The 24,911-nt window shown below is 48.1% G+C and overlaps 2 protein-coding genes across 6 annotated transcripts in view; both read right to left on the bottom strand.

Annotated features, from left to right (window-relative positions):
• The window catches only part of LOC149348482 (uncharacterized), a 133,374-nt gene that overhangs the window by 51,559 nt on the left and 56,904 nt on the right, over positions 1-24,911 (bottom strand). The window lies entirely within an intron of this gene.
• Positions 574-24,911, bottom strand: LOC149348483 (uncharacterized). Of its 4 annotated transcripts, XM_089588124.1 has the most exons (7): positions 24,605-24,911; positions 22,096-22,168; positions 13,384-13,567; positions 8,963-9,001; positions 6,619-6,696; positions 1,763-1,885; positions 583-712 (listed from the first exon to the last, which is right to left on the bottom strand). In XM_089588124.1, the coding sequence occupies exons 1-6, from the start codon at positions 24,630-24,632 to the stop codon at positions 1,850-1,852; spliced, it is 438 nt and encodes a 145-aa protein (XP_089444250.1). In that variant the 5' UTR covers positions 24,633-24,911; the 3' UTR covers positions 583-712; positions 1,763-1,849. The 4 variants fall into 4 exon arrangements, with proteins under 4 accessions (XP_089444248.1, XP_089444250.1, XP_089444247.1 ...); XM_089588122.1 differs by lacking the exon at positions 24,605-24,911 and having other exon boundaries at positions 574-709; positions 22,096-22,499; XM_089588121.1 differs by lacking the exon at positions 24,605-24,911 and having other exon boundaries at positions 22,096-22,499.

Raw genomic sequence — 24,911 nt, 5'->3', positions numbered from 1 at the left:
ACCTTCACGCGCCTGCCTTCAAGAATGTCTTGCTCTCTTGCCCAACAGCCGTGCAAGATCTTGCCTCGCGGGCCTGAGGCTTACATCTAGAGAGATACAGTGACGCATCTTTGCTTTCCTTATTACCTCGGTCTCAAAGGGCTGGCAATCAACTACCTAATTTCACTAATGGCTTTGTTAGTGCCCAATTTTTCACGTTACATTTCTACAATTCCGCAACATGACAACCCAACTTAGAAAAAAAAAGTAATCTGGTAGTGAGGTAGTTTCACTGAAAGAATGAGTCTTTTATTTGCACTTTATCCCACTCACGTGTCCTCCTTCACTTGAAATACTCAAACACATATTGCTCTTTCTTATATTCGCCAGCTTTAAAACAATCTGTACGGAATAAAAGAAGAGCAAACCCCTGCTCTCTGGAAATAATAACATCAACAGCGTAATTGGGGGTAAGAGAGAGCCCCCCCACCCCCGAACATACACACACGTTCTCCAGCTGCTCACTTCACACCCATATTCGAGCGGGCCTAATTATGAGCGGTTCTGCTTACCTCTGAGTGCAGCCTTAGCTCGCCCATTGGTTGAAACGGCCAGGATTCGGGGGAAAACTTCTGCCGGCACCCACACGACGAACGAACGTAAGGCGGGCTATCGCCGCGCTGGCCCTCCGCATCCGCACTGAGGGTTCGATGGGCACAGGCTCTTACTGCTGCTGAAAGACAGAGTAAAAAGGTGGGTACTGAGATCACAGCGAGTACCGCAGACTCTACAGGTGGCCAAACAAGTGTTCGTAACAAGGGTGTAATTCAGTTGCAAGGGAGGTATCACAACCGGCTGCCATTCAGCTCGAAACGAAGGCGTCACATATATATATCTGCAAATGTGAGGAGCGTGGACCGTTCGAGAAGACAGCAGGTGGCTTCTGCGGTGAGAATGATTTGGCTTCGAGTAAAGATGAGACGAACGCCGGCAATTACGTCCATTAGGCATTGGCCGGGGTCTCCGTTTTCCTGCTTAATTCAGGCAAAAATTAGGGCGACGCGATGCACACAAGTGCCACGCAGAGACTACTAAGAAGTGAATTTTTCGAAGTGCACTATGCTGTCAATAACATGTGAAATTAACGCAGACAAATACGACTGAAAATAAGTGTCGCAGGTGCGCGTTAACGCTGAACTCGAGTATCACAGAAATCTACTGTCGTGCGGGGGTCAGCTCATAAACTCACGATTTTTTTTGCTCTGATTAGGGCAGCTCGTCGACCTGCGCCGCAGCGTCGGTAGAAGGGACTGGCAGTTAGTAGATTCAAATATAAGTGTCCTGCAAGCGGACCTATCAGAATGAACATCGTTAAAACTGCGCGCGCTCTCTTGCTTCCAGAAACTGCAAGCACCCTCGTCTCTGGTGGCGTCCGGTGAATAGGAAGCTTCCATCGCTTTAAATAAAAAAGAGCGGTTTATTTCAGCTCTCGGAAGTATATAATCCGAAACTAAGTCGGCAGCAGGACATGTGCTTTTCCTATTTTCCTCCTATTTAAATTTACCCTGTTCCGCGCGAACAGCCACCGCCGTTCCTTTTGAAACTTTTCTTCAAACGAGAAAAATCTGTGTAGATTAAAAGAAACCGAACGAAAGCCTATTAGTTTACGCGAATACTCCTTAGAAGTAAATGGCGTACTTTGGGGTAAGCGAAAACTGCCGCTTTCTACGGCTGAGGCGCAAACGAGTCTAGAAACGAACAAAATGCTCGGAGTCCTCCTCACATGCAGTCTTCATCGTCACTGCTGTCATCAAGTCCACGGCGGCGAAGAAGCGGCGACACCCACATGGCGACAGCAATTGGCCCTTTCTCAAGGCTGCCTCGGCACCACAGCCACTTGATGCTGCTTGAAGAAGTGGTTGCAAGATAAAAGCAGAACATTACTATACGTCCCGTCTGTGCACCAGCAAGCATCCCTGGTTTAAACACAGGCCCCGCCGCGATGGCTCAGTGGTATTTACGGCGAAAGCCTTTAATGGCTCATACTGTCGTTCGCTAACACAGCGTGTCACACGCGTTTAACTCCGGAACTAAAAACAATAAACTAAACCCAATGACTGCTTCAGATAGAGGAGAAAAACGTAACCCTAGAAGCTAATTTTGATGACTGTAGATAAATTCGTTAATTAATTATAGGCAAAAATGCTGAAATTGCGTCGAAATTGTGCTGACGTCGATATTGCCACGCGAACGGTCTGACGTCAAATTCACCGGAAGTCGTCACGGCATAGTGAAAATTATCTCAGAATGATTGGAAAAACGTCGAATTTGTGTCAAAGTAGATGGAGAAAGCTGTAATTAAGCGTAATTAACATTGAAGATTCCCGAAAGGTGTATAATTTTGGTATCGATATAGCCACGGGAACGCTGTGACATCACATCCAACGAAAGTCGTCCCGGCATAGTGTCCGCGGCTTTCGCCTCTGAACACTTTAGTTGCCAAAGTGTCCTCACATTGCAATTTTTTGCGCTCTTCTGCTGGCCCGAGAAAGACGCGGACGAGAAAGACGCGCAGCGGACGAACTGCAATGGAGGCGAAATCCTAGAGGCTCGAGTACTGTGCGATGTCAGCGCACGTTAAAGAGCCCTGGGTGACCGAAATTTCCGGAGCCCTTCACTACGGCGTCCCTCATAGCCTGAGTCGCTTTGAGACGTTAAAACCCCATAAACAAAACCTGGTTTAAACATGATCGAAGAAGTTTTCACAACACGTTCAAGCCTCTAATAAACTTTTCTTGCAGCCTAGAAGCGCAGCTTTGCAATCGGAGTGGCGGTGTGCGAGTCGCCAAGGGCAAAATGTAGAGGATATCGTTCTGTTCCATGGTTGCATGTCTAGACAGAAAGAAAAAAATAAGGATTTCATTTTGTTGCTTTGAGAACTCAGTTTTAGGCAGCTGTGCAAAGATACAACCAGAAAACGTTCAGTTAAGCGCATTAGCTGTCTGCTTAGTTTATGGAGGTTTAACGTTCCAAAGCGACTCAGGCTATGTGGGTCGTCGAAGTGAAGTGCTCCAGAATTTTCGACCACCTGCGGTTCTTTAAACGTGCACTGATATGACACTGACATCGAAGAATCGCTTCCAGCAAAATTCGACCGCCATGGCCGGGATCGAACCCGCGTCTTTCAGTTCAGGCGCCGAGCGTCGTTGAGCCATCACGGCGGCCGCACTAATTGTCATGCAGATAGAAATGCTGATAGAGACGACAGGAGCCGGGGATTATGCAAGACAGTGAAGAGCACATGTTCGAACGAGGAGGAAGCAAAACTTCGCAGAGTATAACGACAATGGTTTCTTGAGGGGAACACTACCCTAAAGAGAAATTTTCAACCGCTTGCTCGACTGCATAGAAACTCGCGGGGCTATAATTGTAGCCACCATCCTTGCCAAACTGGCAATTATTATATTAGTTCATATGTGCCAGCTACATGCGCTATTTGCAGGGCGTATTAACTGTCTTGATATCTTTGTTGCGCGGTCGCAGCCTTGTTGCCGCTAATCGTGAGGCTTACCTGGCTTTTGTTAAAATGGATAAAATATTTCTAAATAACGGTACTAGTGCATTTTTGTATTTAGCACCTGTGGGTACACTTAGAAAAATAAAAGTAAGTAATGCTGTTTTATTTGATTTTTCTTGTACACAGACGGCAGAAAGTAAGTAATCAGAACTCAGAACTCCGGGTCAAACGACCTCCGGGTCAAAGCAGACTTGCACACAAGGTCGACCAAGCGCTTTCGATAATCTCCCACGTGATCATGTTGAAGACGTGAGATTGAAAGCGGGCATTTCGTGGAGAATTTAGGGTTAAACCTGGAAAGCGCATAAAAACAACGGACAACAGAAAGAGACAGACACACGAGCGCTTACTTCCAACTGATTTTTATTTTCATGCGAGAGCAGAATATATGTACACTTCAGATCACCTGCGCATGCAAAGAAAACTCAAACAAGATAAAATATTATCTGGCTGCACATGCAAAAGAAGAAAGATATGCAATCTCTTTCTCAGACAGCAAAATTGACGCACCACTTACACATTCATCGCCAGATCGTGCTATCTCACTTGCCTCAACAATTTCACGCGTTGTTTTACAGTTGCTTTTATACAGAACTTTACATTGATGAAAGAGAGGACGACAATTCTTGCTTTTGCACTTGAGGCAATGAATGCTCAAATGCCCACCTTTTCTGTTTTCGACAACGTAATTGTGTTCACCTAATCTCTCATTCAGGCATTTACCAGTTTGGCCTATGTAATATTTACCGCAAGTCAAAGGCAACTTGTACACAACCCCTTCTGTGCATTTTACAAATGGTTTTTGGTGCTTGATCATGCAACCTGACTTCAGCCTGTTTTTTGACGTGCTCTGTTTGCTTAGCGCACTCAGCTTACTTGGGGCAGAGAACAACACATTTACATTCACTCGGTTACCAATTTTTCTTAGGTTGTGTGACAACCTGTGCTTATAGGGTATGACTGCAAACTTTCTTTTATCTTTTGTCTTATCCGGCTCTTGCTTTGAGTTAGCATTCCTTTTGTTTGTTTTTACAAGTCCTTCTGCAACAGACACCAGCATGTGCAATGGGTAGCCAGCATCTTGCAACTTTCTTGACTGTAAAAAGATGCTTTCTTCAACAGAATGTGGGCATGACTTTTTCAAACAGTTTATGAAACCTAAACGAGCTATGTTACGTTTAATGAGTTTAGAATGCGCGGAGCTAAAAGGTAAAGGCAATTTTCCATCTCTGGGATGATAAGTCCAGCAAGTATGATCTGCAAAAATGTTAATATGATGTCAAGGAAGCGTATACTATTGTTATCAGGGAGCTCATGTGTGACAACAAGTGGAGATAAACAATTCGAAAAACAATCTAAAACACTTCCAACGGCCTCATCGAGGGTGATTACAGTTGTGTCTAACAAAATTAAAAAGTCGTCAACGTAACGAAATACATTTACCACCCCTACGTCTTTCAGGCAGGCAAAGAGCCTTCTGTCACATTCAGATGAAAACAAGTCACTTAAAATGGGAGCCACACTGGACCCTATACAAATTCCTTGCTTCTGTAAAAACAGGTCATCGCCCCACCTAACAAATGTAGAATCAAGATATGTACCTAAAAGTTCTAGAAAAGCGCCAACACTCACACCCACTGAATTCTGAAAATCAATTACACCAGAGTTCTCGATACATCTTTCAACGCACTGCAGCAAACCATTTTGGGGCAAAGAATAGTAAAGGTCCTTTATATCTACCGAGAAAGCACTGAGACTTCTTCTTTCACTTTGCTTAAGAAAAGTAGTCACGCAATCGGAATTTTTTATTAAGAAGGGGTCGTCAACAACTAGCTGTTTTAGGCTCCTTTGCAGGAAGTCTGAGACTGATTTTTGCCACGTTCCCGCTTCTGAAACGATTATTCTTAAAGGACAATCCAATTTATGGGTTTTAGCAGAAAAAAACATGTCAAGACTTAGGCCTCTGGAATTTTCGATGGACTGAGCTAAACGGGTGAGATTGTGCGAAGTACACAACTTTTTTGCCTTCAGCCTAATTTTTGAAAGCTTAATGCCTTGCTGCTTGTGAAATACATTCTCAATCGCTTTGTCAACTTTTTCACCAAAAAGGCATCTTGGCATTACAGCAAAACCGCCTTCCTTATCAGATGGAAGAACACATAAGTTGTCTTCCTTGAGCACTTTCAAAACATTTGAAAGGGACACCATTGGCCTTGTCTTCGAACACTTCTTTAAAACGTCGATGCCCGTCGATGTCTAACCAACTCGCCCAAACGCAGCCATTAGAGAATTTAGGGAAAATCCTGGAACATCCTTTTCAGTGTGCTACACGTTTTTTGGACTGGGCCTCTCCATTGCAGTGAGCAATAGCTGCCTTCGGCAACTTTTAATTACGCGATCTGAACGTAATGAGCACCGCACATTTATTTCTAGGTTGTGAAGGAACAACACGCAATACGATTATTTTGAAATATCCTGCGTCGGTGCTTGACTGCGTAGTGCGCGCATATTGTTGCCATCAATTAATCCCCATTAGCAACGTCTTACAAAGTTTCCCTGGAGGCCATCATCTGCTACTCTTGATGTGGGCCTACTGCACCGCAGGGTTCTTTAAAGTGTCAGCTGTAATCTAGAGCTCACGCCGTGAAAAACTCTCTACTTAGCTCTGTGCCAATCTGCTTTGATTGGCGAGATGCCTGATATCTTGAACTACGAATTCCTACTACTAACTCCTGCCCAACTGCTCAGGCGAGATAGTGCTAGACAGATATGAAAGCCGCTCGACCGTTCTGGAAGCTTGAAAATGCGTTGTTTCATAAAGGATGACCTCCTAACACGGCTATCGAACACAGACACCTAGTGGGGGTCGATGAAAATAGGGTTTAACCCTAATTCCACTGTCCATAATTAAACGCACCGAGGTGACCCATGCAGTACACTCCCTGTTTATTTCATGGTCAGATTATTCGTCTAGAATTCAAACCCCTCCCCTTTTTATCTCCCTTGCTGCCTTTAAGGAGCTTAAGGTTAGTCTTCCAGGATATCGAAGATCACACACTTACCCCCTTTGTAGCCTGCATAGCGAATTTGGCAGACGAGGCAACTTGAGAATGCCCGCACATCCAAAACACCAATGCGGCCTGCGAAGAAGAACAAGCATGTACACCGCTGTTTACGACCATGCGTCTGGATTTGAAACGAAAAGTTTTAGGGCAACTTAGTTCCCAACAACATGCATACCTAGTTTTATTTGCAGCAACCCAGTAACCAGGTTGGGAAAAGGCAATTTCAAACAGCCGTGTGGGCACTCAATTCGAAACGGTAATATTAGGAACGAAATTTAATTTCACTGGGGTCACGCCACGCAGGAGGAAATAGATGTATACGGCCTCATTCCGAGTGCAGTATTCAGTGCTAGGAGCTCAGATTGAAGCACTGAACAGCGGATGCAAAGAAACGGCATTCATTCGTCACGATCGTGTTAAATAAACATTTGACACCGGGTCTTACGCACGCAATGGTACTCACTTCAGGCACATGCTACCTCCCAGCTTTATTATTTCCCATGTCAAGAACATGTGTTATTTCATTGCACGTTCCCGCATATTTCGTGCTGAAAAGTGCTACTTAGGGAATAGCTGACAACCTAATGAATCCGCTTTGAGCATCATCTACAAGGTTTTAAACACGATATAATTTTTGCTCTTTATGTGGAGCATTGTCAGAGTGATGGACACTTAATAACATTTATCATTTTTAAGGCGAAAGCCTTTAATGTCTCATCGTTGTAAGCAGCAGTTGTCGACAGAAATGTTACGCTTTTCAGTTGGTCAAACGGTCGTGACGTCAGAGTGCGCGAATTTCAAACGGGGCCAATTGTACTTTGGCTAGTAACCATGCAACCAATTGAAGGGATCGTATAGTGATGCTCCAAGTAATTAACTTTTCTAGTCAGGCCATATAAATAAATAATGCCGAGTAGGAAATTGGTCGAGCTCGGGAATCGAACCCCGGTCTTCGGCGTGCGAGACGAGCATGCTATCCACTCCGCCATGCCAGCTTGATGGTTTGGAATGAACGAAGGCGCGTCTAGTAGAGCACTGCACGGGCCTCAATCTGAGGCCCGAGCCCGGCCCGGGCCCGCGACCTGAAGCCAGAGCCCGGCCCAGGCCCGCGGCTTCAAGCCCGGGCCCGGCCCAGGCACGCTAAATTATCGCTCTAGCGAGCCCGGCCCGGCCCGTGAATCCCGGAGTGAAGCCCAGCCCGGGCCCGGCCCGGCCCGTTTCACAGTACCGCTTGAGGTATACTGCTCACTCTGACCAAGTAGACTGCTACTACTAGACCGATAAACTCGCCGACAAAGGTTCTGAAACCACAGTTTGGCTTGCAGAAAGCTGGTTCTTTTTGACCCAGAAGGAAGTGATTAAGAGTAGCTCTTGCCAGGCCCTCTTTTGGACACTGATCTCGTGTAGGTGCGCAAAGATAAACTCGAAAGTTCCGAGAGCCAAATAAAAAGGGCTGCATACTCGCGTAATAGACTACTTTGCATTCCTCCATGATCTTAATCAGTTATATTTTGCCGCCCACGAATTATAAACTTTAAAGCTGCCTAGCACGCAGTAGGATGACATTTTTTTAGTGAACGCGATCAAAAAGGTTGAACTCATAGCCGAACTAGTAGCCTTTCAGCACAAACGAGAAGCTAAAAAGCTTGAATATTTCGCGGTGTGTGTTTTGAAGACTATAAGCGTCCTAAACTAATATGTCCTTCCCGAATGCATTTCTAATAGTGTATAGGTATGTTTTGGGATTACGAACGATCAATGGCCAATTAAGACCGGTTAAATTATACTCTTGCTGGTGGAGCAGAAGATAACGCGCGAAGCACGTGATAACTTACAGGGCAAAACACTTGCCATGACAACCAGGCTGAAGAAGCGAGGAGGGATAGATGTGATTATGAGATGATATTTACAAACTCTAGTGAACTTTTGTGGCTATTTCATTTACGAGGCGTTCCGGTCAATCAAAAATAAAACCAAACGCGCTTTAGTTTGTGAATTTTCTCACATGACAAAAATATAGCTACAAAGCAAAAGCGATGTTTTTGGGGCTTAAGGGCCCAAGGGGAGTCAGGCTGTGAGAGACACCGAAGCAGAGGGCTCCGGATCATTTCTACCACCTGGGTTTCTTCAACGAGCAATGATACTGCAAAGTACATGGCTGTCATGCTTGCCGCCTAAATAGAAATGTGCCGCCGAGGCTATAGGAGCAAATCCTGGTTCCCCGGCTCAGTAATCAAGCGCCTTGACCACTAAGCCACCGCGGCGTGGAAATAAGGAAATAAATAAGTCAATGAATAAAGCTTAGTTTTTTCCTCAGCGCGTACTATAACCCATGGCTCACCTGTGTCGCTGCTCCAATGCCGCAGTTGTGTACTTCACTCTGCAATAGTGAATGAATAGTCGGACACCAGCCGTTTCTATACGGACCGAAGCCCGGCTCGGGTCCGCAGCTTTAAGCCCGAGCCCGGCCCGGGCCCGCAACTCCAGGCCCGGGCCCGGCCCAGGCCCGGCAAAACAAATCATAACACGGGCCGGGCCCGGGCTTTCGGGCCGGCCCGAGCCCGTGCAGTGCACTAGCGTCTAGTGAATACGGTGTCTTCGCTCACTCTCATCGTCCTCTGTTCCCTTCCGGCGAGGTTTAGGTGACCACCACGGTGTAAGAATATTTTAGGTGAGAGAACGGCGCGGAGGCGATGCTTCCCGGGGAGAGGAGAGTTGAGTTCTAGTGAGAAGAGCCCTCGAGAGGAGGCGCGCGAAACTAGCGCCCTAGCGCCTGCCTCTGCGCCTGCTCTTGTGATCGCGCGCACGTGTGTTTGTGCGTTGATCTGTTTGGTTGTTTAGTGTACTGGTATGCTGCGCGATGGGGAAGTGCTTTGTACCTTACTGCAACACAGGCTATAAGTCCTGTAAAGAGAAGTTATCGCTTTTTACGCCGCCGCACGACCAAGCCAGGCTCGACGCATGGAGACGTAAGGGCGATCCCTCGCAAAGACCGGGTACTGCAGCGCACGGACCTTGTCTGTGAAAAACATTTCGCTCCTCACTTCATACTGAAAACTTGGTCCGCAGCTATTGATGGCCGCGTTCTGATGTCGGGCAACAGGAGAGCGGGACTTGCCAAGGATGCTCTGCCAACTATTTTCGAAGGAGCGCCGAGCTACTTGTCAAAGAAGGTGAGAAGTCCTCGCAAGCAGTCAAGACGGCAGGCTTGTCGTGCAGCTTCCTCCGCGTGTACTTGCAGGACCAGCAGTGGAGGTACCGGATTTCAAACCCTGCCAGCAGCACCATCTGCTCAAAGCGCAGACGGCGAAGTCAACGAGAGCAGCGATGTTGTCGGGGCAAGTGACCTCTGCACTTCATCGCCGTTCGAAGAAATGTTCAACACAGCATCAACTCTGTCTTCCGACACCGTCCTGGGCTGTGCATCGCATCGACGCGGGAGGGTTGCGTGACCTCGTGTTCCACGACGCCTCTCTGCTACGCACAAGTGACGGTGCATGCGTGTTTTTTAACAGAAAGTCTGTGCCTGTGAAAAGTGACATGGGTTTGCATGTGTACATATTCGGCAAGCCGGTTGAATGCAGTGCTGTAGGCATAAAGAATTTTGCTGTGTCGAAATCTCAAGTTGAGGATGTTTGAAGTTTGAAGTTTGTTTTATTTACATCATAGATCTGGGTAGGTCCGGGTAAAAAGTGATCGCAGATCACTTCAGGGACCCCCGGACCTCTTTTACATGGCATACAGCAACAAACATAGGAAGATGGTCAAACGCTAGAGACAAAGACTTTTTAACCGACACAGTTATACATACAATACATTTTATACATCATAAAAAAGAATATACTTAACAACGTTTTCTTGCTTATTTAAACGCAGCTTTAATTTCGCGCAAGCTGCTTTTGGAAATATCGATATTCATGGATTGTAATTGGTTTAATAAGTATGACATATTGTATCTTAGCATCTGATTGCCGTATTTGGTGCGACAAAAAGGAATAGACCATTTTTCTGTATTGCGCAGGGTATAAGCCGGTACAGTTTGAGTGAGGCAGGTCATGTCTAGAAACGCTCGATTATTATATTGTAGAGATTTCTTGTATCTGGTTGCTAAGTAATATCGGTACAAGCTATGGACTGGTATAATCTGGTAGTGTGAAAATAAGTTATCAGTAGGGGCATGGTAGTCACCATTGGCAATGTAATGAACAGCTTTCTTTTGCAGCATGTAAATTTTATGCATATTTGTTTCTGATGTAGTGCCCCACACCAAAAAACAGTAGTTTAAATGTGACAAAAAATGGCGTTATATATCTTTCGCTTGACTGACACAGGAAGGAAGTTTCGAAATCCTGGATTGCTAAAAACCGTTCAGAACTTACACATTTGCAGTGGAGGACCTAATATGAAGGAGTTTCCTTCTGTGGCTCCTGAATGTGCTTTAGTTGACTGCCAGCGTAAATGGAGGCATAAAAGTTGCCCACTGCTTTTACCGGTGGGAGACATATGTCGTGCATGCAGTAGCCTATCGGATACTCTCAGAATCCATGCCGACCGGCAAGCTCTTTAGCAAATAATTGAAATTTATGATGTCAACGCCTTTTTGCCATCCACACAAATGTATGCATTCTTCTCATGAACAACACTATGAACTGTATGTATCTTAACGTAGGAATATTAAAGCACACACAGTATCGAATATGTAGTTGTCAATATCACGCCAACACAGCAGAATAAGGGTGCAAGGGTTATCACAGTTTATTAGCCGTTTTCTGGGCTGAAATGTTGCAACTGTTTCCTGTGAATTCCTTTTACTTTGACGCTTATCACCAACTTGCGGCGTTATTGCCATGACGGGCCACTCGATCGTGAGCGGTAGAATATAAGCTCGGTGTCGGTGTATAACAGTAGCTGCGCTTGACCGCCTACGACAGATGACTGGGGTAAGCGAAAACATTGCAGACGTTTATTCATGTGATAGCCAGTATCAGAGAAACTACCTAACGCATGCTCCAACATCGGCCGGACGAACGGGGCTTAGCCCCCCCCACTCGCCGTTTCGCCTTCGCTGCACATGAAACCGAACGCTAGGGGTTAACATGAAGCTGTTAATTGATGCTATTTATTTTACTGGACGATTTACTTTGGCCTCGCAACGATGACGTTGCAAGACCAAGCTGGTTTCTTGTTTACTTGTCGCACCTATTCTTATACCGTGACTTCGCCCACACAGCGACCGGGCACTACCAGGTCTGAGTTGGTAGCGCCATCTGTTGGAGAGCTGAGAAGCAGAGATTTGTCGCGAAACGGAGAGCAGCGGCGTCGTCTCACCTAAAATATTCTTACACCGTGGTGTCCACCGAGATATGAGAGACGGATACATTTCCTTTCCTCAAAAACCAATTTACCGACGAGCGAGGCGTAGAACCGAATGGGCGATGACGTTCTATAGACTCCCTGGCAGCGTTGCAAGACGCTGTCGCGTTCCACTCTTAGAGGCGAAGCTTAACATCTTAACCACACATCAGTGACCACAGTTTAGGTCAAAAAAGTGCCCCCCTGAATTTTGACGGGTGTCCTTCGAGATATGTGAGACAGTTACTGCGTGATTTCATTTCCTCAAATACAATTTTCATTTTCTTCATTAGGGCCCTCTTTGCCTTTTTTCAGCCCCCCCCCCCTTCCTCCCTACCCCTGCGGTGCGGTTCAGGTGTCCACCGAGATGATGCAGAATTACTGCGCCATTTCCTTTCCTCAAAAAGCGTTGTGTTCAAAGGGCAAGGCATCTCAGCGCTACAACACGCTGTCGCGTTCTACTCCTAAAGGCGAAGCTTAAGCGTGATTAATTATCAGTTAATTAGTATTCAGGCATTAATCAGTAATTAACCATTAATTAGTGATTTGACATCACTTAGTAGTTAATATTCAATTATATGTGACGCCACTAGTGCCACAGAAGCAGCGAAAGTGGTGCGGAAAACGCTTTCGCGTCTACGCACTTTAGACAGTCAAAGTGCCCCCTGAATTTTTTGAGTATGCCACCCCGAAGGGACCCATTGGCTATGAGTAGGCTGTTGCGGAGGGCTCCAGAATATTTCACATAACTTGAGGTGCCTAATGTGCGCAGCATTGCACAGAAAAACGGACACTTCAACCGCCAAGAACGTTCCTTCATCTCCCTACCTCCCCCCTCCCTCCCCTTCCTCCTAACACGACTTGTTTCTCCGTCCCCCCCGCTTCAGCTCTACGGCATGCAAGGGGATATACTACCCGAAAACACCAGACTTATGGCTAGTATAAAGGATTGATTCTCACGCAGTACTTCACTTTAGTTATCTTGTACCACAATGAAGATTCAAATAAAAAAAACCGGCCTTGCACAAGTTGTTGACGCCATTGAATTCGGCAAATAGGCTAGCGCACTAAAGTGGAGTATGAAATAGTCTGCAAGTGCATTGTAGTCAATTACTTGCGTTGTAATCGCACTTTAGCCTGGACTTTACTGATTGCCATAGAAAACCCCTGAACATATTACACGGGTGATGTGTGATCCCAAGCTTTCTTCGGTGTATCCAATCGCACTTTAGCCTGGACTTTACTGATTGCCATAGAAAACCCCTGAACATATTACACGGGTGATGTGTGATCCCAAGCTTTCTTCGGTGTATCCCTAGTACTTCGTAACTGAAGCACCATATCCTCTCCCGCTAGTCACGTGACGCAAGTGAGTCTGGAAACGGCCGAGCTGTTCGCAGACCTCCTCACCTGATGCCGTGGTCGGGCTGCCATCATTTCCTGTGGTGGCGAGAAAGCGGGCCACAGCTTCCTGTAACACCCACGTGACGAAGCCGCAGCTGGACGACCTAACACCCACGTGACGAAGCCGCAGGTGGACTGCCAACCCGTGCGCCCTCTGCATCTGCACGGAGGGCCCGACCGCCAAGGCCTCCTGCTCATGCAAGAGAAGACAGACAGAACATCAGTATTCATCCCTCTAGCTAGAAGCTAGGCTTTATGAGCTTCGGATCACGGAGAGAAAAAAATTCGTCTGACATTGATCCCTGTGGGAACGCTTTCTGGACGTTGACCCCGTCGGGAACGCAGTATGGAACAGATCAGATGATAAGAAAGTACAATTGCCTACGGAATGAGAATAAATTAAAATTCTAAATTGTGGGGTCTAACGTCCCAAAGTAACACGCAGGCTATGAGGGACGGCGTAGTGGAGGGATCCGGATTAATTTGAACCACCTGGGGTTCGTGAACTGACGCCGAAATCCCACAGCACACGAGGGGACTGGTTAGATATTCGGGGTGAATGGTGTCGTCCCATGTTTTCCGCTATACTCACAATAGCGCAACGGTAGGCACTGCGGAATTTCTCTTGCTGAGAGTGGCGGAGAGGCTATGCGGAGTAAATAGACACGAGGTGCAAGCGTTAGGGTTGTGTGTGTGAGTGAGAGTGCGTGCGTGCGTGCTGCACCAACTACAACGTGATTTCGAACAAAGCTTCCAGAGTTATCGCTGTAAAAGCTGCGTTTCTCAGCAAACTCGGTGTTGTGCCCTCCCCTATCACTATCAGAGGTGACAGCATAAATCTAGCACTTACTTGCATAAGTACGGCCTGCAGCCACCGGCTAATTACTTGGGAGTTTATTGGCGCTACAGGTCACCTTCCGGGCTACAGGTGACCTACAGGTCACCTACAGGTCACCTTGAGCCGACAGCCAAGGTCCATGGGCGCACCAGACGGTATGGGCAGGGGGCTGTGTGCGCACGTGTCTCGGATCGGTCGGGTCGCGTAGGGTTTGGTCGGCGGGATCAGTTCGTCGTGTCTTGTGTTTAGGGCGGAGGACGGGGCTGGGGCGAACGGCGAGCTCAGTTCCGGTCAGGCATGCAGGTGCACAGCCGGGCGGTGCTGACCAGGAACACAAGGCCGATGACCATGGCAGACTAAGCACGGCGAAGCTCCAAGACCAGCATGGCGAAGGTTTGGTTTATTGGGGTTTAACGTCCAAAAGCAACTCAGGCTATGAGGGACGCCGTAGTGAAGGGCTCCGGATTTTTCGACCACCTGGGGTTCTTTAACGTGCACTGACATCGCACAGCACACGGGCCTCTAGAGTTTCGCCTTCATCGAAATTGAGCCGCCGCGGCCGGGATCGAACCTATTCCCCAGAACCTCACACCTAATGGCACGTGACGGCAAGCCCGATGAAGACACGACTACATGATACATAAAGTTGATAAGATGCTAGGCAAGGACAGTACTGAGCCCTCCTCAAGTCGGTGGGCCTCTCCTGTGGTCCTAGTTAAAAAGGAAGATGGTACCTTGCGCTTTTGGTTTGATTACAGATACTCCAGCTGAATTACAAAAAAAGACGTCTATCCATTACCCCGTACACATGATGCCCTTGACTGCCCGTCATGGAACTAACCATTTCTTTTCTGTCGATCGTCGTTCCGGCTATTGACAGGTAGGTGTGGACGACATGAACTGAGGAAAAACGGCCTTCATTACTCCCGATGGTCTGTATCAGTTTAAAGTAATTCCATTCGTTCGATGTAATGCTCCGGTCACTTTCGAGCGTATGATCCACTCCCTTCTTGGAGGATTCAAATGATCAACATGCCTGTGCCAACCATCAGAGAGCACGTATTGCGTTTCCGAAGGCGCGCATGGTAACAGATATCAACTCCAAAGAAAAGCCATAGGGATGAAGACGTGCTCTAAGTCTCGATTAGATCCATGTGATTGCGAGAGAACTTTTTGTGCAATTCTGTACCGGCGTCCGGCCTGCAGTGAACCGCGCCATAGGACGCGAGGTGCAGATCAGTCAAGGAAACGTGGTCTACGTCTCACTTCGCTGTATCGAACATAGAAAATTCTGTGTTGTGCAAGAGACGCACTCATTTCATTAGATATCCTCACGGCGGCGAACCTGTGCGCTACAATTGCGAAAACACGCATAAAAAATTTCAGGGGGCACTTTGACGGTCTAAAGTGCGCAGAGGCGAAAGCGTATTCCGCACCACTTTGACTGCTTCAATGGCACTGGTGATGTCACCACTGTATGACGTCCCTCATAATTAAGTACTAATTACTTAGTTGTTTGGTTTCGTTGGTTTATGGGGTTTAACGTCCCAAAGCGACTAAGGCTATGAGAGACGCCGTAGTGGAGGGCTCCGGAAATTTCGACCACCTGGGCTTCTTTAACGTGCACTGACATCGCACAGTACACGGGCCTCTAGAATTTCTCCCCCAAAGAAATTCAACCGCCGCGACCGGGATCAAACCTGCGTCTTTCGGGTCAGCAGTCGAGCACCATAACCACTGAGCCACCGCGGTGGCTAATTACTTAGTAATGGCTAATTACTGATTAATAACTAAATAGTTATCAGTGACTAAATACTCGTTAACTGCTAATTAATGACGCTTAAGCTTCGCTTTAGGAGTGGAACGCGACAGCGTGCTGTAGCCCTGCCAGGGAGTCCACGGAACGCCACCACCCGTTCTGCGCGATACCTCGCCGGTTGGAAACACATTTGACAGCAACGTTTTTCGAGCGGTCGATGTCATTGAGCGCCATGTAGCCGCAGCCGACCTCTCGTGCTCCCCTGAGAATTCCGAGCTGCTGCTCATCCGAGGTCAACCCGGCCTCTACGGCCATCCTCCCATCTGCATTACTGCTAGTGGTCAGCCCATACGCGAAGTATCCACCATTAGGGGCTCCTCATCCAGAGCAATCGGAAAAACACCGACACTCTAGCTAAACTTACAGTCTCTGTATCGCAGACCATTCGTCTAATTCGTCGCATTGCTAATAAACATAGAGGCATGCGAGAGTGTGACCTCCGACGTCTTGTTCAGGCGTTTGTTATCAGTCGCCTCACATATACCCTCCCTTACCTCTACCTTAGCTGCCAGGAACAGGACCGCGTTGACTGCCTTATTCGACAGGCATACAAGGCGGCACTTCATCTCCCCCACCGGACGCCCACGTATAAACTACTGGCATTAGGGGTCTACAACACTGTGGCGGAGCTCTCGGAAGCTCATCTCACTTCTCAGTACGAGCGTCTCACTCACACCTCCACGGGACGTCACATACTCGACAAGCTTGGAATACGCTTCGAAACAACCACACCCGACAGGGTCCAGCTTCCACACTATATCCGCAGTAACCTTATCGTTACCCCTCTTCCTAAAAATATGCACCCAGAGTATCATGTCGCTCGCCGGAAGCACAGGGCTAAGTCTCTGCACAAAAAGTATTTAACAGATCGGACAGCAGTCTATGTCGACGCCGCCGAATACCCCGACCGCGAAGCTTTTTCGCTCGCGGTTGTAAACCACTGCGGACGGCCGCTAGTTGCGTGCTCCATTCCCGTCAGATCGCCTGAGGAGGCCGAGGAGGCGGCCATAGCCTTGGCGATGGTCTCCACCTCTGCAGAGACCATCTTAAGCGACTCTAAATCTGCGATTCGTAATTTCGCCAAAGGCCGGGTCTCCCCTGTCACCCTCTCTCTCCTCCACTGGACCAAACTAACTCCGCCCGATCCAATTGATCTGGGTCCCTGCGCACTCGTCGCATCCATGGAACGAGGCTGCCCACAATTATGCCCGAGGATTCGTCGACCAGGTTGTGGTGTCGTCCGTCCTGCGGACGGCGAGAGATCGTATGGTCACATTTCATGACATAACCATGCACTACCGCTTAGGTAGACTTCTATATCCCCCCGCACATAGTTCTCTCACCAAACCCCAAGAAGTTGCGTGGAGGCAACTCCAAACGAACACCTTCCTCAACCCCGCGATATATGCCCGTATATACCCTGGGGTCTACTCCCCTTCCTGCCAAATGTGTGGCCAACATGCCACTCTATCTCACATACTCTGGGCTTGCCCTCGGGACTACCCACCTAGAGGCTTGCAGCTCTCGAATCCAGACCAGTGGGGGGCCGCATTGCTCAGTTCCGACTCGGACACACAGATCCGGGTTGTGACAAGAGCCCTAGAAGTCGCCGAACGCCACGGGCTCATGGCCACTTGATGGGGCTCTAACCCCACACCGTCAGATACATTTGTCGACGGAAATAGTTTATCCTCCTCCTCCTCGAGGAAAGAAAATGGCACAGTAATTCTTTGTCACCTCGGTGGACACCCGAACTACACCGTACAGTAAGGGAGGAAGTGGGAATGAAAGAAGAAAAAGAAAGAGGGGGCCATAATGATGAAAAAGAAGATTGTTTTTGAGGAAAGAAAATTTGTATTTATCACAGATCACGGTGGACACCCGTCATCCGTTTCGTCAGCTGGGCTCGTCGATGAGTCCCCTCAGGCGCTAGATGTGACGCCGGACGGTCGGGGGAATGAGCCATTAAAGGCTTTCGGCTTAATACCTCGCTTCGTCGATCATCTCACATTCAATATTAAGCTCTAGGTTTGCTTTGGTTTATTGGGGTTTAACATCTCGAAGCGACTCAGGCTATGAGGGACGGCGTAGTGGAGGGCTCCGGAAATTTTGACCACCTGGGGTTCTTTGAAGGGGCTGCAAAACACTGCCTGGGGGAATACCGGCTATACTTCAGGTGGGTTCTTTATGTCACACAGATGCTGACTTAAAAAGAATTACAAGAATCGATGCACAGGAACGGGAGTTATTCAGTGAAGAAAGTTCAAAATACAAGCAAACAAAACGCTGCCCTCAACTCGATTTTGGCGGGGCTTCCCACTCCTATTTCGCTCTCCCAATGACGGCACCTGGCGCAACCAATCAAAACAGCCAGCCAGAGCACGTCGCGGAAGTTTGTATTCAATGGTTGCCTGCTCTCTGTAACTCGTTCTTGCTCAGACTGGCAGCGTTGGATGGATGGATGGATGGATAGGAGCGCCCCCTTTGGAACGGGGTGGTGGCAATTGCCACCATGCTCAGCTTTTCTTTATTTATTATTTTTTTTTGTTTACTGTGCTGGCAATTCTCATTAAGATTCTCCATCACCTTTGCCTACGGTTTCCTACTATTCTAACCTTATGCCACATCTCTGCTTTTCAGCCACCAATCCTCCAATCGCTTTTTGCTGACTTCCACTATAGATTTATTTACATGACCATTGTTATCTTTAAACCCTAGGGCCTCAGAAAGAGTGACTGTGCCTGCATCGACATCCGGATGGATACCATCATGGATACATTTCCATGCCAGAGCGCCCCTGGTGGTGTATTTTTATTTTACTTGCTTTGCAGGGCTTTTATCAAAAAAGTTGTTTTAGAGCGCAGCTCTTTGGCGTCCGTTCCTGGGTTTCGCGTCGTCGTCGGCCTCGTAACCAGCTCCGCCCCCAATGTCACGCTTTTCAATTGGTCGAAATGCTCGTGACGTCACAGTGCGCGAATTTCAAATGGGGCCAATTGTACTTTGGCTAGTAACCATGCAACCAATCAAAGGGATCGTATAGTGATGCTGCAACTAAGTTGGACTGAGTTTAGTTAATTGCTTAATTAATCAATTAGCCTAATTAATATAGAGGAGAATGAAGAGGTCAGAAGAAGAGAAAAGAAAGACGCGCGCCGCAGCGACAACAGGAAGGAGACGCTGCTGAAAAAAACAGATAAGTACGAAGCCGCGTTCCCTACACCACCACGCACTTCCCCACTCAGTAAGACGTTGCTCGTTTCATATACGTTGTGTCGAACATCCTAGACAGTTCCAACAATTGACAGGTTAATGACAGAACACGATGGATAGAAATACAATAATATAAATATGAAATAGCCTAATTAACCTTTCTAGTTAGACCGCATAAATCAATAAAACCGAGAACGAAATTGGTCGAGTTGGGGAATCGAACCAGGGTCTCCGGAGTGCGATACGAGCACGCTAGCCACTCCGTAATGCCACCTGAATGGTTTGGAATGAACAAAGGCGCGTCTAGCTAATACGGCGTCTTCGTTCACTCCCATCTTCCCCCTTTCCCTTACGGCGAGGTGCAGGTGTCCACCCAGATATGCGAGAGAGATACATTTCCTTTCCTCAAAAAATAAATTTACCGCCCAGCAAGGCGTACAGCCGAATTGGCGATGGCGTTCTGTGGACTCCCTGGCAGCGTTGCAAGACGCTGTCGCGTTCCACTCTTACAGGCGAAGCTTAACATGTTAACCACACATCAGTAACACACGCAGACAGCCAATGGACGCGTCATTCGCTGGCAGCACTTGATTCATCATTCACAACCACATTCTTAACGTACGCTCCCTTGCCGCACATGCCAAGGACGTACACCACGATCACATTCTGCGCCATTCCTCTGTACTTTGCTTTGCTGAAACCTGGATGGATCCCGAAGAGCCTCTCGAAATCATAGATTTCCTATACTGCTGTGGTGCTCGCAGAGACCACAACAGAGCGGCGGGAGTCGCTATCTACTTGCGCACAGGTCTCTCTGCAATACCAGTCGAAATGTTTGGCACGTCACATGAAGTTGGCGAACTGTGCGCCGCAAAGTTGCCCAACGGCTTGCTGGTAGTAGCTGCCTACTTCGCCCCTACCGCACTCACGAAAGACGTCGTGCACTTCCTGCAACTCGCATTAACCGTCCATCGATCCACACCGATGTTAGTAGTGGGGGACTTTAATGTTGACATAAAGACAAACAGCAATTTCCTAACACTTATGCGGGAGAACATCCCGTTCCTCTCGCTCGTAACGCGTCCCACGGCTGTGACAACCTCGCGAGGCACTTGTATAGATGTCGTCTTTGAGAATCAAGCATTGGTGTACCAAGTCGAACATATATCAGTCTATTTCTCCGACCACAAAGCTCCCTTCATGACTGTCAAGAACTGTTAGTGGAGTCTTTGTTAAAGGAATACGTGTGAAAAAAAAAAAAAAAAAATTCTGTGATAGCGCATACATGTGTTGCTCGATTTCTTTGCCTCAATGTATCGAAAAGGTGAAACAGCTTATTTGCTGCGCTCAAATTTCGCATTACGAAGTAACGGAATCGTCGGTAATTTTTTTTTTCTTGATCTAACAAGACGCAGACAGGTGACAAATTGTGTCTCTATTTATTTACACAATTTGCAGTATATTTACTGTTTGTCCGATCATCAAGCTCGCGCCAGGTGATGTCATATCCGCTGCTACAAACCCGCCACTGTGCGGCGACACCATCAGAGCCATGAAGTTGTTTTTGGGAGGACATTAAAATATTAAAAAACGGAATATACGCGGTATTACCGACGCTAATAGCACCATTATAACTCACTGTATGCAATCAACAGGCAAAACAGTTAACTAATATTGTGATTCTGGGCCCCTTTAAGGTGCACTGACATCGCACAGTACATGCGCGTCTAGACTTTTGTTTCCATCGAAATTCTGCCGCCGCGGCAGGGATCGAACCCGCGCCTTTTGGGCCAGCTGCCGAGCGCCGTAACCACTGAGCCACCGCGGCGGGTGAATAAGTTTTATAGTAACACCACAGAAAATGCAATATGGCGCCAGAAAAGCGTCGGTTCAAAAAATTGGAAAACTAAAGCTTCGCGCCTAGGAGTGGAACAGGACAGCGTGTTGAAGCGTTGCCAGGGAGTCCACGGAACGCCTGCGACCGTTCGGTGCGACGCCTTGCACTTTGTAAACATTTCCAGTATTGAACGGCAAGCATTTTGAGGAAACGAAATGGGGCAGTAACTGTGTCACATTTCGGTGGACACCCGCAGCAACGATTATAGCTCGCGGTTCGAATTTCTGCCACAAGCTAGGGTCCAACTAGGTGAGTTTATGCTGCACGGAACACTGAATCGTACTGGACCACCCGGAAAATTCTGCGGCAAACGATTGGCATGATACGATTTTTTTAGAGCGCAGCTCTTTGGTGCCCGTTTCTGCGTTTCGCGGTAACGCCGTCGCCGTTGTCCGTTGTAGCCAGCAGTGGACACCTTAGTCGCGCTTTAAGCTGTGAAACCAAGTGCGCGGGAGCTTGGAAACAGAGCAAAATAGGTAAATTGGTTTTTGAGGAAAGGAAATCGCGCACTATCTGCTTCAGACATCTCGGTGGACGCGTGAACCAGGTGGAAGAAGCATAAACCATGCTTTTAGCTAAGTGGCGGTAGTGCCAGGTGTGCTGCATGCGTTGGCATTGACAACGTTGTGCCAGAAACGCGGCGCTGAAGCCATAGACCTTCGTCGTTCGTTGTGTTCGTTGGCGTTGGCGTTGACGTTTTACACTCCGATCATTTTAAGGAAAGGAAAGGTGCGTGTATCTGGCTCCCTGGGTCAGCGAACGAATGAATCGCGCTTATAGGTACGTAGGGTGATGGGAGAGAGATGTAGGCTGGCCGTATGCGTTACCGCTGACAACGGTAAGCGAACTCTCGCGACCAACCAGTAACTGCCGCCTAGCTGCCAGGGTGGTAGGAAGGGTGCAGACTTTAATGTAGATGTAAAGACAAACAAAAGACAAACTGGAATTCCTTACCACTCATGTGGGTCAACATCCCGTTCCTCTCGCTCGTAACGCCTCCCACGGATGTGGCAACCTCGCGAAATACCTGCATAGACATGTTCTTTGAGAACCAGGCATTGGAGCAGCAAGTCGGGCATATATTTATCTATTTCTCCGACCACAAAGCTTCGTTCATGAAAATCAAGAACTGTTCGCAGAGTGTTCCTTGAGGAAGGAATATATGTGAAAAATAACAAGTCTGTAATCGTAAACACACGTCTAGGTCGAATTCTTTGCCTCAATTTATCGAAAAGCTTAACAGCTGATGTGCTGCGCTCAAATTTCGCATTAGAGAGTTAAGTAGCCGTCGGGAATTTTGCTGCAACTACCACTACGACTAAGACTACGACTAAGCTGTGGCAACTACGACAGCTGCAACTACCACTACGACTAAGACTAAGACGACGCTGACGGCCTTTCGACTACGAGCTGTATACGGTATCGAGTAATAGGGTTCCGTAACGTGGAACACGCGTCGGTTCAAATTGAGCTTCCTAACATGCATACCCTTCATGGCACAATCAAAGAGACGCGTATTAAGCATGGCTTTATCGTATCGAACGGTACTGAAAATTCTGTAATGCCAGAAAGGTGTTTCAAATAGGGCTCAGCAACACGGAGCACCCGTCGTAGAACAATGAGGAAGTTGCGTTCGAAGTGCCGCTTCATCTTATGCAACGCGTCTGAAAATTGCACAAGGCGCCACACTGGCAGCGCTTGAGAAGGGCGCCGTGAAACGACGAACCCGGCGAGACGCAGTCAGAAATGCGCTGGCTTCGTCGTGTTAACACTACTGAGTAGCCTAAGGAGCTCGAAAGACGCGAGGGCCTGTTAGGGGTCGCTTCTACGGTGCGTCCGGCAGGAAAAATTTACTGAGACGCGGTCGCACTTAATCGTGTCGAACACACAAAAAAAAATTTGCGCTACACCAGAAGGTCGTCCACTTAATACACGAGTCCTTCCGTTGTGGCAAAATCAGGGAGTCGTGCTTGAAGCTACTGGTTTATTGATTTATCCGGGTCGAGAGACTCAGGCTATGAGGGACGTCGTAGTGAAGGGCTCCGGAAATTTCGACCAACTGGGGTTCTTTAACGTGCACTGACATCACACAGTACACGGGCGTCTAGAATTTCGCCTCCATGAAAATTCGGCCGACCGCGAAGCGTCGCTTCGTCATATCGAACCCGAAATGGCTCGAGAGACGCCAGGGCTGATAAGGTGCGGTGGGCTTGGCAACAGAAAATTCTATGAAACACAAGAAACGCCAGGGTAGGTATACGTGTGGCCCTGCAGACGTGCCCTAAGCGGCGTAATGGTACTTTGAAGCGCGCTATAGGTCCGACTTCGTCACACTGAACAACTAGCACACAGTATGCGAAGCCAGACGCGGCTTGTTCATAATGCTTCTCAAGAAGTAGCGTCTGGGTGCGGCGGAATCAAGGCCTAAGCGTCGCTTCGTCGTCTCGAACCGAGATTTGATGGACGATAGATGCGCGGTTCATTCGGTTTGGTTTGGTTTCTTGGGGTTTAACGTCCCAAAGCAACTCAGGCTACGAGGGACGCCGTAGTGGAGGGATCCGGAAATTTCAACTATCTGGGGTTCTTTAACGTGCACTGACATCGCACAGTACATGGGCCTCTATAATTTCGCCTTCATCAAAATTCCACCACCGCGGCCGGGATCGAACCGGCGTCGTTCGGGTCAGCAGCCGAGCGCCGTAACCACTGAGCCACCGCGGCGGGGCAACGCGCGGTTCGTTCGTCGGGCTCGATAACACAAGGCGTCCGGGTGTGGCGGAACCACGGAGGCGCACTTCAAGTCTTGCCTCGGTGCATCGAACAGGATAAAAGTTCCTATGAGACGCTAGACACGGCCACGTGGCCACCTACGAGGATCTGCCCTGTCTGGCACAGTCATGGAGACGGGGCCTACGTCTCGTTTAGGTTTTATTGCTTTGTAGGATTTTACGTCCCGGAACGACTCAAGGCACGAGAGGCGCCGTAGTGCAGGGCGGCGGAACATCGCACTGCACATGGGCCTCTAGCATTTCGACTCCATATTGAGAGGCCCGTGTACTGTGCGATGTCAGTGCACGTTAAAGAACCCCAGGTGGTCGAAATTTCCGGAGCCCTTCACTGCGGCGTCTGTCATAGCCTTAGTTGCTTTGGGATGTTAAACCCCCATAAACCTGAACCTAAAACCGAAACGCGAAAACCACTGCCGAAATCGAAGCCGTGTTTTTCGGGTTAGTGGCCGAGCACCATGACCAGTAAGCGACTGCGGCGTCCTACTTCGTCGAGTCCAACAGTGCAAAAACGCGCTCACACGCTTTGTTCATGCAAGCCCGTAGGAAGGGGAACGGGAACTCGTGCAGCTCCTTGAAACATTGAATGCAGACGCATATCTGCCGTATAGAACGGAATATTCAAAAGGAAAACGCGTTTTAAAGCACTCCACATCCCAAAACTGTAATGCACTCACCATTGAACGCTGACTGGGAAGTCCTCATATCTCGGAGCCATTCACTGCGGTCAAGTAGACGGCTTCCTGGCAGGGCATATCAGGCGTCTATGGGCGGCCGGTGTTCCCGAACTACTACCAGAGGGACTGAGCAGAACTTAACAGAGTAAAGTATGAACGTTTGACTACCACCACCTTTTGGGTTCTTCCTTTTATAGCTCTGGCGTTCGACAACGTCTCTTCCCCTCGTTCTCGCAGAAACCTGTTGGTGATGATGACGATGTGGCTAAGCCTCCTATTGCTGTCTTTGAAGAGTTCCTGCCGGCCA

The sequence above is a fragment of the Amblyomma mixtum genome, chromosome 4 (genome assembly GCF_055824585.1).
Source record: "Amblyomma mixtum isolate Tamu chromosome 4, ASM5582458v1, whole genome shotgun sequence".
Classification (NCBI taxonomy): Eukaryota; Metazoa; Arthropoda; class Arachnida; order Ixodida; family Ixodidae; genus Amblyomma; species Amblyomma mixtum.
The sequence above is the reverse complement of the archived record's forward strand: the minus strand, read 5'-3'. Positions and strand labels throughout refer to the sequence as shown.